Raw genomic sequence first — 14,943 nt, forward strand, 5'->3', positions numbered from 1 at the left:
ATAATATTCCTTGTTCGAATCGACAAATTTCGAATTGATTTCTTTTTAATAAAAATGTATGGATATCTAAACATTTATATAGTTATAAGCATAGAGTCTATGCTTATAACTATATAGTGCCTCTATGTTAATTATAGTCTATGCCATAGACTATAATTAACATAGAGACACTTTGAAAAATTTTTCTACAAATTCGACAGGGATTTCATCGCTTCATCGATGCCATTACTGTCAGCTTGCAGCTGATTTTACTTATAGGTTATTTGATGTGTGTCAAATTTCTCTTGTGAAAAATACTTGTCTCGATTGAACGGACGCCGTTTCCGAGGAAGGATCTGTTTGCGTGCGAATTAAAAATATCGATCGTTAAATTTGTTAAAAATGTGGTGGTAGTGATGCGACTAAAAGGGAAAAATAACACAAAGTCCTTTAACAGCGTCTACAGAGTATTTTCTCGTTTATGTCGTGAGTATTTCGTAAGCCTTCAATAATTAAATCATCGAGTCGAATTATTTATTGGAAAAAATTTATCAATGCAAACAAAATTATAAAATATCTCTCTGTTATTTTTTTTATTCAGTGCAAGTTTGAAAATCTTAAAAAATTCCAAGTTTTTGGAGTCCTTGATTCTTTTAACAAGAATTTGACACATTCAAAAATTGCAATTAGAACAGTTGCATTTTTAACAAGTCCTTGCTATTAGAGTTATGTTTTTCTAATTTATTGTTTGCATCTTTATTCAGAAATGTATGTTCAATGTTCAATGTTTCTTATAAATTATAATATATTCAGCATACATTTACTTTTCCTTATTTTGTTCAGATAAAAATCATCCTCTCCATTGAAAGGAAACAGAGCATAAAATTTATGAACCAAAAAAATGAAGTATTATATTTCTTTATTAATTTCAGCATTAATACAGCTTTCTAAATTTGTATCCAAATCTTTAATTTTTATATTTGTCATTATTCTATGTATTAATGATAAATCTTTAGATTCTTGTGTTGTAACATTATATCAAAGTAGGCTTATTGAAACATTTTTTAAAATAATGCTATCACTACAAATTAATATCATTTTTATCGTCACATCTCTTATAGGATCTGTGGATAAAGGACAACTTGATGGTTTCATGGCGGATGGCATGGCGCCGACTTTGAAAAACGGCCACAACTCCAATATAGGTTTTACTAGCCAGCAGTCAGTGAAACAATCATCCGAAGCATCCACTGTCGTTTACGCAGTGGGTCATTATCCCCCAAAGCTCTTACGCAATCTCAATGCACAGAGGCTGAAGAACAAATTCAGCGATGTGGGGCTGGTGGCAGGTGATAGAATCATCAGGGCACATAGATCAGTCCTGGCTGCTGGTAGTGCCTACTTCAATGCCATGTTTACTGTTGGCCTAGTTGAGGAGCAGCAAGAACTTGTGGAGATTCACTCCATCTCCCCTCATATTCTCTCCCAGCTGATAGACTTTATCTATAGTGGAAATGTGGATATTACTCAGGATAATGTACAGGAGCTGTTTGCTGCCGCCGATATGTTAGAATTAGATGATGTAGTAACTGGTTGTATCAACTATCTCAAACAGCAACTACATTATTCTAATGCTCTTGGGATTTACAGGTGAGGTTATAAATAAGATCAACCAATTCAAAAGATAGAGAAAAAGAAGATTCAAGATTATAGATAATGATGCGATACAAATCTTTATAGAAGAAATAAAAAAAAAAGTTTTGTTTAGAAATATGTTTCGATTTTTATTCAGAGCATGAGATGTATAAATTAAATGTTAACTATTGTTTAAATTACTCAAAGTAAAAATATTGTTCATAAATAAATTGATAAATTAATTATAAGTAATTAATTTAAATTACAATGGTATATTCAACAATTTATGTAACACAAATCTAACTAAAAAAACGAGAGAAAAAATATTACCTGTTTTTTTTTTTTAATTTTCTATATTAGACATCTTTTGATATTTTTGAAATCAATAGTATTTATACAAAAATAATGAAATACTGTTTCGAAGATATAAAGATTGCATAATAATATTTAACAATGTTGTTGATTACAGATTTGCAGAAGCGCATAACAGACTGGATCTTTTGGAGACTGCCCTACGTTTTATAGAAGTCAATTTTCCTCAAGTCTGTCAGGAGGAAGAATTTTTGGATCTACCCAAGGAACATCTTGTTCAGTTTCTTAGTAGTGATTACATCCATATTGATACTGAATGTCAGGTTTGTTATTCCATGGTTTTTAAGTTAATTTGAATGCATTCTGTATAACTATATAATTTTGCGGATTCAAAGAATTAAATAAGATATTTAGACATATCTAGAAAAACTAGCAATATAAATGTGAATTATTTTGAAAGAAATCGTTTTTTCTTCTTTGCATGTCTATTGTATGTATTTAAAAGCTTTTTTTGTTAGAGAGAACGTTAAATAATCCTGGTATTAAAGCTTCTGTTTCTAACTCTTATCATATTGATTTATGACGTCAGAAGCGAGAAAGGTGAATCTCTTTCTTTGAGATATGTCGAGATAAATTAGTTTTCTCTCTCTCTCTCTCTCTCTCGCGCGCGCGCGCGCGCGTGTATGTGTGTAGGATACATTTATCTCTTTCCATTAGGTCTTCCAAGCCGCATACAATTGGATCGTTCACGACATTCCCGCGCGGAGATGCTACGTATTCGAGATCCTCGGTCACATACGCTTGCGATTGTGTTCATTAGCAAGACTAGAGCGTATTATCTTAGAGTGCAAGGACGCAAGTCTTATCGTCGCGCTACGATCTATACAGAAGGATTTAGTCTCGAATAAAGGTTGCCTGGTGCCTCTTCATGCCCAGCCTCGAGTCTGCGCTAGGAAAAACATCCTGGTGATTGGCGGATCCCAGCGGGAACACTCCGCGGACAGCTGGGGTAGAACCGCTGAGAGTACTTACGAAACTATCGAGAAATACGACATATTCACTGGGTATATGATGACATTTTATTTTTTCTCTCCTCTCGCAGTTTTTAATAATAAAGTGAAAATAGTAGTAGTGAAAAAACAAAATTCAGTACTTTAATTTTGTTTTTTAGCAAATAAATTTTTGCTGTATGTTTCTTTTATTCCATTCTATCCTTTACTTGCATATATCTTAATGTTTTGTATAAAAGATTTTATTTCTTTCTTATTGATAAATGGATGTAAAAATTTCTCTTTTTATTAAATAAGAATAGAATCCAAGTATGTGAGCGCGCGCGCGCGCAATCTCACTCTCTCATTAAAATTTCTTTAGAGAATGGAGCGAAGTGGCTCCGATTAGCATAGGACGCATTCTTCCTGGAGTGGCTTTGCTGGACGGCAAAGTGTACGTTGTCGGCGGTGAGTTGGAATCTTGCATAATAGCTAATTGCGAGTGCTACGATCCTCGCGACAACGTGTGGACTCCGATCGCTTGTATGGAGGAGCCTAGATGTGACTTCGGTCTTTGTGCCTTGGACAATTGCTTGTACGCGTTCGGCGGATGGGTAGGCGAAGATATTGGCGGTGCCATCGAGATATACGATCCGATCACCAATATGTGGACTCTTGATGGTTATCTCCCGGAGCCACGATTCAGTATGGGCGTCGTCGCGTACGAAGGTAATACTTCCGTTTCTAAAATCCAATAGCATCCTGTCCTTATACCTCGATTATATATCGTCTGACAATTGGATTCATAAATATATCTGTTTCTCAACTTATGTTGCATTTTAGTCCAATAATATCAAATGAACAAATTGTTTATTTAATAAGATGATTGTTTATTTAGTAAAGTATTTCTTCATTGTATTGTGAAAGTATCGTGTAATGTCTTAAAAGACAGAATACAGTCACATCTTTTTTCTTTAAATTTTAAAAAAAGATATATCACATTCTAATTTACGAATTTTTTTTGTAGGATTGATCTATATCGTTGGTGGCTGTACTCATAATAGCCGACATCGTCAGGACGTGATGAGTTACAATCCCGTGACCAGAGAATGGAATTACTTGGCGCCGATGCTTACACCACGTTCACAAATGGGAATCACGATCCTTGATGGGTATATGTATGTTGTCGGTGGCACGAGTAAGAATCAGGAAGTTTTAACATCGGTCGAAAGATACTCATTTGAAAAGGTAAACTTCCTCTCTTTGAATCTCTTTGGTTTTTCGTCGATTTTTACACTCGTTTTAATACTACAATGTTTTAGAACAAATGGAGCGCCGTCGCCCCCATGAGTATGGGCAGATCTTATCCGGCTGTCGCGGCGGCCGACAGCCGACTCTACGTCATAGGTGGCGATCAATCACAGGAGATCAACTTCTATCGCACGCAGATCACGATCTCGACCGTCGAGTGCTACGATCCTCACACGAACAAATGGCACGAGTGCGCCTCTTTACCGTCAAGCAGAGGCGAAGCGACAGCGATCGTCGCGCCTTTTTGATTGACGTTTCGTATGAGTTTTGTTCGACATGCTGAATTTGTATCTTTTTACTTTTTCCATTTTATTAACACTTCTTTTTCTCTCGATATCTGCAATTCTCTGTGTTATCCATCTTTACATGGAGAACATTGTATCTGTTAGATAGATAATGGGTCTCGTGTTTGCTAAAAGGAATTGTAGTTTTATTAATTCCTAAATACAGTAGAACTTTCTTAAATTTGGCTTTGTTAATTTTGGTATCTCATCTTCGCATGTACTTTTATAAACTATTAATTTGTATACGCAACTGAATTCACGTAAATGCACAGCGATAGGCCAGCTCGCACTATGGAGAAAATATTCGTTAATTTTCGTTCTTCAAAAATTTTTTACTTCTATCGCCCTAGAGCCTAGAGGGTCAAAATTAATGAGATTATATTGTAACCTGCGGATACATATTTAAAAAAAATACTTATTATGTATATTTTTTTTAGATTTATATTCTGAAGTTCATTTTAGACGATCTATAATTCATGATAAGATACAAGATAGAAATCTATTTATGATTTTATGCGCTGCATATCCTAATATGTGTATGTATTCTGATATGGATTTCGCACATATGTATATATTTCACTTCTTCAAATATCTTCTGTTATATGATACATAGAATTATATAAATAGAGATCCGTCCCGTGAATTTCGTCACGAATTATAAATCGTCTAAAGTAGTCTAAAGTAGGTTGAAAAAGATAATTGTTTCTCATAGATATATCACGATCATTTATTGGTAATATAAGAAACCTAGAATTCAAGAATTTAATAAATCTAAATTTTAATGTATTTAGGATTTAAAAAAGAGCCAGGATCTAAGAAATACAATATATAAAAATTTACTTTTATAATTTAAAGGTTTTCGATTTTAAAGAATTCAAATATCTTTGATTTCAGATAGCCGAGATGTAAACGTAAGATCTAAATCATACATTTTCAAAAATTTTTTTATTCAAATCATGTGAGATTTAAAAGGATTTATAATTTAAAACATCGAATCTAAAACATTTCGAAATTTCAAGAAATGTAAAATCTTTAGTAAAAAATTATCCAGATTATGGGAAATTAAAAAAAAAAGTGTAATTATTTATTATTTTATTGCGTAATACGTACAAATGATTTAAACGAAATAATCATGATTGGAAACTATAGAAAGATTGAATCTAAAATCTTTTTTATTATTTATTATTTATGATTTATATAATCATATGTGCAAATGGATTTGAAAATAACAAAGATGTCAAAGATAAAGTATATAAAGATAAAATACAATGGAAATATATATTCAAATACTTTTATTAATTAAGAAATTAATCATAATGTGCGTTAGGAAGGACTGAGACTCTTTATATAATATAGCCACATACCAAAGTTATTGTAATTTTTAATCGCGTTGCTAAAAGTTAACAGGCTGTTAAACTTTATACACGTAAGAAACTATAAGATATTTATCATGAGTATGTAAGGATCTAAAAGTATAAAAATCTTCAAAAGTTCAGAAATCGAAGGATTTTACAATCAATAAATTCGAATACACATTATCCAAAAATCATAAAATTCAATAAAACGGATTAAAAATGTAAAATTTAAAAATTTAACGAATCTTTCTTGCAGACGTTATAAACTATTGTTTTAAAATATTAAAATTGAAAGCCCAAGAGAAAAGTAATTTAGAAACTATAGATATTTTGATTTGAATCTAAATAAGAAAACGTAAGAATATACAAATAAAAATGTATGTTTCAAAAGTTCTTAGAACTTCTAATCCTTATCATTACGAAATTTTGTATTTAAAGATCCAAATTTTAAATAAATATCTTACTGTAATAAAGTAACGATGTTTCTAATTAGCGCGCGCAAAACTGCGCGCCCAATGTTTTGTAAAATTTAAGGCCACGTTTTATATAAAATTAATCTAAGAATTGAAGAGAATGTATCATAGCCGATGGTCTTTGTAATTAGTTGTTGATGTAACAATTCAATTTGTCATTATTCGAAATATGGTATTTGGTGCTGGACGAATATATAACCGTGCGGAACAACATTCGGTTATTTTCAAATTTTTGACACGGGATAAATATGAATGAGATACTGTTGAACAATTAATTCACTATTAATTTCTAGTTGCTTCAATAAATAACTTTTTAAATTTATCTCAATTTTCTTTTCTCATTATAAGATAAAAAGGATGAAATGTAGTTGCATATGACTCTTATATTCTTCTTTAAGTGCTTTCGCGATTGATAAAAGATAGACGTTATAATTGGATTAAAAAATAATTTGAAGTTTTTTTTCTTTTCAAGTATCTTTAATCTGTATCAATAATCTGTCTCTAGATTATTTGATACCAAACTTCAAGATAATCAATGCAATTCAAAATGAGCAATTCTTATATCTTAAATATTTTCTATCAAGAATATATGATATGTACGAATATATATATATATATATATATAAAAATATATAAAGTTATTTTATTAAATTTATTTATATATTTCTAAATTAATTAGGAACTTTCAAGACATCATTGAAACAACAAGCATCTTTAGCATGTTTATCCTCCTTAAGTAAAAGTCATTAAAATAAAGCTCTAGAGAAGAGATACGAGAAGATAAATATACAATAAAACAACAACAATTGATGTATATTTGTAACCAATCAATAAAAATTGCTGAAACCGTTCATATTTTTCTCCCTTGTTTAAAAGAGTCTGAATTTCAATTAATCATTTTTTATAATAAAAAATTTGATTTGTCTATATATAAAATATTCTTTCTATATAAAATATTTTTGATATTTTTTTATTCATATTTTCTGTTTAATATAATATAATTTTTTAAACAAAACATAAAATAATTATTCATAACAATCTCTTTTTATTTAACGACACTCATCTCGTTATTTGTAACAATATTAATCGTAATGTTATTGGTAAGTAACATTCATCAATAAAAGTACAATTTTATTTTCAGGAATTAAATTATTTAGTAATAAAAGATTTTTTAAATAAATAATTGATATAAATAAAAATATGAGCACATAAAAAAATATATGGTTTACTATTTTGAAGAATATCCAAAATTCTACATATTTTTTTTTACTGCCAATCAATATTCATCATAGAACAAATGTAAGATCATTCTTAAGATTAACTAATTATTACATCTTTAGCAACATATCTTCACTATTTGTAGAAAAAATATCTTTTCGTAATCCACAAAATAAATCCCAATAAATTATATTAATTCGTTTATATATTCTGTTTCAATAGGGACAAAGGAACCAGAAGGAGAAAAGTAATGTATAAAATGTATATCAAATAAGTACATACATTTCCAAGATATGATGTGAGACCGGTATATTAAACATTTGTCTAAATGATATTATGACACGAACTTGATATCAAATCGTTAATTAGAAATAATGCAAGCCAGTGCAGATATAATTTCGGTAATATGCTACATATTACGAATACATGGTATATATGTATGTGATATATCTATAGTATATGCTACATCTTATCATTTTATGGAATCGTGTTTAGCAACGATCAAACTATAATCTGCAATAAAGGAATATGTTAAATTGCGATCCAACATCTTAACTGCTCTTTCGTATATGTCCCCGACTTTTTTCGGATCCCCGTGCTTCATCTCGAAGTTAATATAATCCATCCAGACAGATGTATTATTCGTTCCGAAATGTTGCGTCGCCACTTCGTAAGGACGTCGTGCATGCTTTAGCGAAACTTTCGGTTGTATGTATTCCAGTGTCGCCATTTTCTTATGGAATTCTAATGAATTGGGAGGTTGCAGAAAAAGCTTTTCGTATTCCTCGCGAGCTGCACGGATGCCTGGAATAAAAATATCGAACAAACATATAAATATCGCAAAAGAAATTTATGTTATAATAAATATATTAATACATTAGAATCTTTTGTAATATTTTTGAAAATTCTTTGATAACAAAGGTAAAGTAAAACAAAAACAATGTAAGATTTTAATGGTATTAATTTGATTTAATAATACCTTTCGTTAGGACAAGCCACTCGAGCCATATGGGCCTGATGTCTCTGGCGATTAACGGATGCACCTTCAAAGCCGCTCGAAAACTCTCTTCGGCCTCCTTTGAGCTTCTTATTTGACTGTGTAAAATCCGCATTCTCCATAAAGGTAACGCTTTCTCGTTTAAAATCTCCGTCATCTAATAATTTTATCATGACAATTTTATCATGATAAAACGTCTTTTAAGTATCGGCAAGATTGTTTAATCATTCGCAATATTTAATTACCTTGGGAAATATAGAGTCCACTTCTTTCTCCTGGCCAGATTGCAGCAAATGACTGATTCGCGCGTGCCAAAGACCAACGCTGCTTGGTACAGTATCAGTCGCTCCGCGCAGTACTTCGTAAAACTTCTTACACGCGCTCTCGTTACGCTCCTTATCGGCACTCAACATCTTGATCTATAAAACGACATAATTACTTTTATAAAATTATATTGATAAAAATATCTTGATAAAAGTATTTTGATTTGAAAAGTTGCAAAAGAGCTTCTAACATTAGAGATATCATTGAAAATAGATGAATCACACAAATGAGAACGAATATTATTTTAAAGGAAGTAACACATTAATTTAGAAATAATAAAGTTGAGTTTAGCCAAATTATATAAAAATTATTAACAATAAATTATATATAATTATATCAGATACTATAAAAAATATAAACGCCGAACTATCTTTGAACACATACCCAATGTAAATAATGTTTTTCCCTTAACTTTTTCGCCTTATGAGCTTGCATCAGAGCAGTTTTCAAGAGTTTTCTCTTGAAATTTTGCAATGATTGCACATCATTATTGATTTCCAATAAACATTCTATGTATAACGACCACATCTCTTCAGTTCTGATTTTCTTTACAGCAGTTTGGTAAACCTTGTTGCAAGACGTGATGCGATCTCTCAGGGAAGTTTGTTCGGAAGTTTCAATTTCCATTGGTGTGTCATTAAGATCTGGTTGGATTAGACCTTGTAATTCGCGACGTGCCATTGTATCCCACATTAAAGGTTCATGGGCATATTCCCGAATCATATCACTACAATTATAAATTAATTATGTTTAGCATTTTTATTATTATGCAAATTGGGACATATGTTTATCTCGTTCTATTTTATAAAAGTTTATAATATTAACGTGTGTACACATACCAAATAATTTTCTTTTGCAATTTCTCTGTGCCATTGTATTCCTTTGCAATGTTAAGCAACTCTATTATAAATTTAATATTCTTCATGCGCTCGAAAGCCTGTTGATATATAAAGTATGCAGTTTTCAATGAGGATGGTATCTCATTATCATTCTCCATTGTCAGTGTCAAATTATCTTCTTGATTCTCAGTGTTTTTAATGTTATTAGAGGTTATAGCTAAGTGATTTTTCAGTTCCAGTCTAAAATACAAGCAACATTTTGTGATTAATAAATCACAAAAGAAATTCCTAAGATATACATTTTTAAGATACTTACTTAAAAGCTTCAATGTATAGTAATTGAGAATCAGAATGAATTTGCAAGCCTCTAAGAAGATACTGCCGAGCGTTCTGTTTATTTTTGTTTTCTTCCAATTCCCAACGTGCCGCTATAAGCCAGCATTTTGGTTTATCTCTGTGCATTTGCATCATCCTACTTAATATCTGATTGATATTACTGTAAGAATGCTAAGCAATGTTTATGTTAAGTTATATAAATGTAGCAAAACACAGGAAAAATCTGTTTATTTTGTTACTTACCACATGCTTACAAAATTTCATATAAGCAAACCAAAATCTAATATCGCTTGGGAATTTAGATATTGTATCTTTGTACAAATTATTCATTTTATTAGTTATAGCAAAGTCAATGTCTGACTTCTTTTGGGTAATACCGTATTTCTAAAAAAGTTATACCAATATTTATAAAATTTATGCATGTTAATTGTAATATATATAAATTATACAATACAATTTATATAACATGTAACAAAATCTACAAAGTTCTAAATAATAAATTATTTATAATCATTATCTAAATAAAATATTCTGCTTCTAGAATATATTACATAATATTCAGAAACATTGAATTAGATATTATTCTAATTATAAATCTAAAAAACGGTTTATTCAAAACTGTTTAAAAATACAGCATAAATGTTTTAACATGTTGACTATTGATATGTTATATTACAAAATCTATTTAAAACATCCATAAATATTTAAATAATCCCTTCTCTTGAGTTATATCTCTGAATATCCTATCTGAGTAATATATAATTTTTTCTGACTCAACATTCAATTGATAAGAAATCTAAAAATTATACATATACACAATCTTTTTTCAAAATCAATTATTAAACTTGAAGAAACAGAAGGCTGTGTCTTAAGACAAACTTTATCTAAGTTCTTCTATTCAATCCTTATTTTAAATATGATATCATTAATGTCAAATTATTAAAGCACATGATTGATTTCCCAAGATTGATTTTAGATGAGTTTCTTGATGAAAACATGCTTAAATAAAACTCAACTACTTACATCTCTACGTTGTTTAATCAATTTTAGAAGATCCATTTCATATTGTATGTAACGAAGATAATCCTCCTTACACCTTGTGTGTCGTTGAATCTTATATTCATATTCTTCGAGTTTCTTAGCAATATTTCTGAAATACAATCGTTAACTTGATGATTGTGATATTCGTAGCAAAAATACACAATCATATAACTTTATCTATTTCAACTGAAAACAGAGGCTAAATGCTAAAACCCAATAAAAAAGACTCACCGAATTTCATTCTTGTCAAAAAGTTTGATCCTTTCCATTTGCTCCAACTCAGGTATCATATCCTGACATCGTTTTTCTACAAATTCTGCCATTTTTTTCAAATTTCTATTTTCTTCGTATTAACGAGTTTTTTTATCAAAAGAAAACTTTTATCAAGAAAAAGCCAACGAGAAAATACGAAGTTCAAGCATGAAATTCACAAATCGAACATGTGATGCATCATGGCATCATAAGGTATGAGGGCATGAAGCATAAGATTACATGAGATTAGTCACTGATAGATTTTCTGTAAAAAATATATATGACACAATACCATATCTTGATTGGATGCTATTGCTAGAAACTTTCGGAATACTAGGGTTGCGTTCCGTTTCATGCATGATGCGCATGATGCATTACTTATCCTTGTTGTTCGTTGTTCACCGAATGTTAAACAAGGATAAGTAATAAATCATGCGCACAATGCATGAAACGGAATGCAGTCTAGAAATTCCCTCCACTAGCCAATCGTAATACGTCCGACGAATCTGTCGTATATCTTTTTTTGTCTAAGGAAACTGCTCTATTCTTGATATATCTATGGTTAGAGGTACTTTGCTTTTTTTAACCTCTAATTTCAATCTATAGGTCTGTACACGTGAAAGTATCTGTGGGCGTTGATGAATATTTCGATGAGAGTCGAAAATATAATTAATATTTAAGAAATCTTTTAAAGCTCAAATCCAGCGCATCTAAAAAAATTAAAAATTTTTCAGTTTAGTAACGTAAGAATTTAAAAGTGTCGAAATAATCATAAGTTAACAGAAAAATATTAAAACTAAAGACGTATGTACGATTGCAAAGAATCAATATATAGATTAAAAATCAAAGAAGAAATTCAAAAAATTAACGAATATTTTTTTCAGTAAGTTTATATAAATATAAAGTTCTTAATAAATTTTTTTTTTTGTAGTGTGAGAAAATGACCAGATATGCAAGAGCAAGAGGATCTAAAGCATCAAATGAAAAGTTACCGAATGAAGCCACACCATGGCATATAATGAAACAGCAAGTAGAAGAAAACGAAAATAAAAAACAATTGGAGAAAAAGAAATCGGCAAAAGAATTATTAAAGGATCAAAATGATATACTTGACAATAATACTAATAAAAATGTTAATTACAATTGGGCAGAATTTGATGATAATAAATCTAAATCTGATGTAAAAGAACAAAAGAAGTCAAAATCAAAGAAAAGTCGCATGAATTTCACAGAAAACTCTAAAAATGATATTCCATCCAACAGTAATAATGTAAAAACAGAAGACACAATTAAAACAATAAATAGTAGATCAGATAAATTTTCTAACGAACTGAAACCAGACATTAATAATTTATATTTATCATCTAGTGAAAAAGAATCGAGAATTTCAGAAAAAGATGATAAAAATTCAAATTTTTTTATATTAAGTAAACGACAGAAACGAAATCGGAAGAGAAAATTGGAAACATCTAATGATAAGTCTAAAAACTTTAAAAAAGATATATCAGATAAAAGTGGTAAAGTAAAAGAAAAAAAAATTAAAGAAAGAGGTGAATACAAAAGGAGAAAACCAAATGTTGGCGTTACAAAAATGATAATTAATGGTATGGAAATTGATATTGTCATGTATGATGGATTTCCTGTAAAGAAGGAAGATGCAGAACGATTGACAGAACTTAAACAAACATTGATACTAAAGGGTAAGTATACACACAATGCATTAAATATTATGAATTTAAATTTTTATGCTAAGAACTAATAAAAAAGTGCATTAAAGTATACATATTTAAGAATTTATATAAAATTCAAAAGAATTGTTTAAAAAAGAAATTGATGAGGAATGACAGACATATTATTTAAAGTTTATATGCTATTATCATTAGTTTTGAACCATATAATACAAAGATGTCACATGGATCAATTACTTTAGTTTTTTTTTAGTAATTTTTATTAGACTTTTTATGCGAGAAAACACAAAGAAAACTAATTTAGGGATCCAAATAAATCTCAAGGAATTTAAATTTAATATAAATAAGCTTTCTACAATATGCTATTATTTTTATTATTAAACAATAATATATATAATAAGTATAAAATAGAATATCTTATTATTCTCAGGCATACCAAAATCTGAAGTGGATATAGCGATGAAGCTGGAGAGACGCAGGGCTGAAAAAGTTTTGGCGCGCGTTAAGAAACAAGTTTGCTTCAATTGTCGCAAATCTGGACACAATCTGTCGGATTGTTCTGAGCTTGGCCGCGATGAAGCTTGTACTGGCATCTGCTTCAAATGTGGCTCGACAGAACATACTCATTTCGAATGCAAAGTCAACAAGGATTCTACATATAGATACGCTAAATGTTTCATCTGTCGCGAACAGGGACATATTGCTGTGGAATGCCCTGATAATCCAAAAGGTATTTATCCCCATGGTGGTGGCTGCAAAATTTGTGGAGCCGTGACACACTTAAAGAAAGATTGTCCTGACTTGATAAAGGGCAAAGAAGAGAGTACCATTACAGTAGAGAAGATAAGCAATTCCGCTATAGAATCTTTGCAAGAAAATGTAAAAAAGAATAACGAGGATAATAAATCGCCAAAAAATAAGATTATCAAATTTTAGATATATATTGTATGATATCTTTATAACATACAACATATACACAAACTTATAATTTTATTATCTTTTATTATCACTAAAAATATATTAGATTTTTAATTAATTTTGATCTTCAATAAGTCTTTGTTGTTATTATCACATTATTTCATGTGCATTAAAGTCTGAAATTCTTTATATTGAAAACAATGCTTGTAAATAAAATATAGTGTAATATGTAAATATGTAATGTGTTTTTTTTATAATATAACAAATTATCATATATATTGCTACACATTATGTAATTTTATATGTATATATATATAAATTTATATATATGTGTGTTATGTATTAATATATATAATATATATATAATATACACTCTTTATTATAATATAAAACGTTATAATAAAATATATTTTTTAGGAATGTTTGAAACATTTATAATAAATGACATAATAATGAAACAAACAATATATATCAATATACTTTTAAATATTTGTTTTTCTTGAAATGTACGATTGTAGGATTGAAATCGCTGAAATAATATTCAAGAAACAGAATAAAATGTGTAGCTTTGCGTAGGACTATCGATTAATAATCAGCAGATGTAAATCGATCTGTATAAATGCTACAAATTTGGAAAAAAAAAAAAAAAACGTTTCGCCCACTTATAACATTTATCATCCCTAAAATGATTTTTATATTTAACATTCACACGATTATTGTTTATGAGCGTTTTAATCACAACATTTTAATTGAAGAAATACATACATGTACATATAATACATAGTCTTGCATAGTTTTTTAGAATGCAAATGAATGATTTACTTAGATTGATGTCATCGATAGTCTAACGTGTTACAAGCTATTAAAAACTAAAGATGAATATGAAACTTTACGAAAATATCAAAGTGAATAATAAAATTCTTTATATTCTTCATATATGTATAATATCAAGTATTATCTATATACTAAATGAAATTATTCAATACTTATAA

The 14,943-nt window shown here is 29.5% G+C and overlaps 3 protein-coding genes across 7 annotated transcripts; 2 read left to right on the top strand and 1 right to left on the bottom strand.

The window, feature by feature from the left end:
- Nucleotides 1-244: 244 nt before the first annotated feature.
- LOC138932501 (actin-binding protein IPP) lies at nt 245-7,172 on the top strand. Its single transcript, XM_070294400.1, has 7 exons — nt 245-465; nt 1,101-1,629; nt 2,084-2,249; nt 2,644-2,990; nt 3,298-3,644; nt 3,943-4,163; nt 4,238-7,172. The coding sequence occupies exons 1-7, from the start codon at nt 396-398 to the stop codon at nt 4,472-4,474; spliced, it is 1,917 nt and encodes a 638-aa protein (XP_070150501.1). The 5' UTR covers nt 245-395; the 3' UTR covers nt 4,475-7,172.
- Nucleotides 7,173-7,735: 563 nt separating this feature from the next.
- On the bottom strand, nt 7,736-11,543 carry LOC138932302 (U3 small nucleolar RNA-associated protein 6 homolog). The gene is made up of 9 exons (XM_070293981.1): nt 11,325-11,543; nt 11,076-11,202; nt 10,296-10,436; nt 10,033-10,223; nt 9,717-9,956; nt 9,262-9,604; nt 8,799-8,972; nt 8,536-8,710; nt 7,736-8,360 (listed from the first exon to the last, which is right to left on the bottom strand). The coding sequence occupies exons 1-9, from the start codon at nt 11,414-11,416 to the stop codon at nt 8,029-8,031; spliced, it is 1,815 nt and encodes a 604-aa protein (XP_070150082.1). The 5' UTR covers nt 11,417-11,543; the 3' UTR covers nt 7,736-8,028.
- A 318-nt stretch (nt 11,544-11,861) lies between these two features.
- Nucleotides 11,862-14,176, top strand: LOC138932359 (zinc finger CCHC domain-containing protein 9). Of its 5 annotated transcripts, none has more exons than XM_070294104.1 (3): nt 11,862-11,913; nt 12,277-13,045; nt 13,464-14,176. In XM_070294104.1, exons 2-3 carry the CDS (start codon nt 12,286-12,288, stop codon nt 13,967-13,969), a joined length of 1,266 nt encoding a protein of 421 aa, XP_070150205.1. In that variant the 5' UTR covers nt 11,862-11,913; nt 12,277-12,285; the 3' UTR covers nt 13,970-14,176. The 5 variants fall into 5 exon arrangements, with proteins under 5 accessions (XP_070150205.1, XP_070150206.1, XP_070150201.1 ...); XM_070294105.1 differs by lacking the exon at nt 11,862-11,913 and adding an exon at nt 11,938-11,951; XM_070294100.1 differs by lacking the exon at nt 11,862-11,913 and adding an exon at nt 11,958-12,149.
- The last annotated feature ends 767 nt before the right edge of the window (nt 14,177-14,943 follow it).

This window comes from Polyergus mexicanus, unplaced genomic scaffold, assembly GCF_030449975.1.
Source record: "Polyergus mexicanus isolate NDT 795.1 unplaced genomic scaffold, iyPolMexi1.0 SCAF_4, whole genome shotgun sequence".
NCBI classification, from domain to species: domain Eukaryota; kingdom Metazoa; phylum Arthropoda; class Insecta; order Hymenoptera; family Formicidae; genus Polyergus; species Polyergus mexicanus.

Bases quoted from the DNA above. Each gene is read 5' to 3' on its own strand.
- LOC138932501 (XM_070294400.1), top strand. From the start codon at position 396: ATGCGACTAAAAGGGAAAAATAACACAAAGTCCTTTAACAGCGTCTAC. The intron at 1,630-2,083 runs GTGAGGTTATAA...TGTTGATTACAG, and splicing joins AATGCTCTTGGGATTTACAG to ATTTGCAGAAGCGCATAACA. The intron at 4,164-4,237 runs GTAAACTTCCTC...ACAATGTTTTAG, and splicing joins AAAGATACTCATTTGAAAAG to AACAAATGGAGCGCCGTCGC.
- LOC138932302 (XM_070293981.1), bottom strand. From the start codon at position 11,416: ATGGCAGAATTTGTAGAAAAACGATGTCAGGATATGATACCTGAGTTG. The intron at 11,203-11,324 runs GTGAGTCTTTTT...ATTGTATTTCAG, and splicing joins TTTGACAAGAATGAAATTCG to AAATATTGCTAAGAAACTCG. The intron at 8,711-8,798 runs GTAATTAAATAT...TAAAATTATTAG, and splicing joins TGGACTCTATATTTCCCAAG to ATGACGGAGATTTTAAACGA.
- LOC138932359 (XM_070294104.1), top strand. From the start codon at position 12,286: ATGACCAGATATGCAAGAGCAAGAGGATCTAAAGCATCAAATGAAAAG. The intron at 13,046-13,463 runs GTAAGTATACAC...TATTATTCTCAG, and splicing joins ACAAACATTGATACTAAAGG to GCATACCAAAATCTGAAGTG.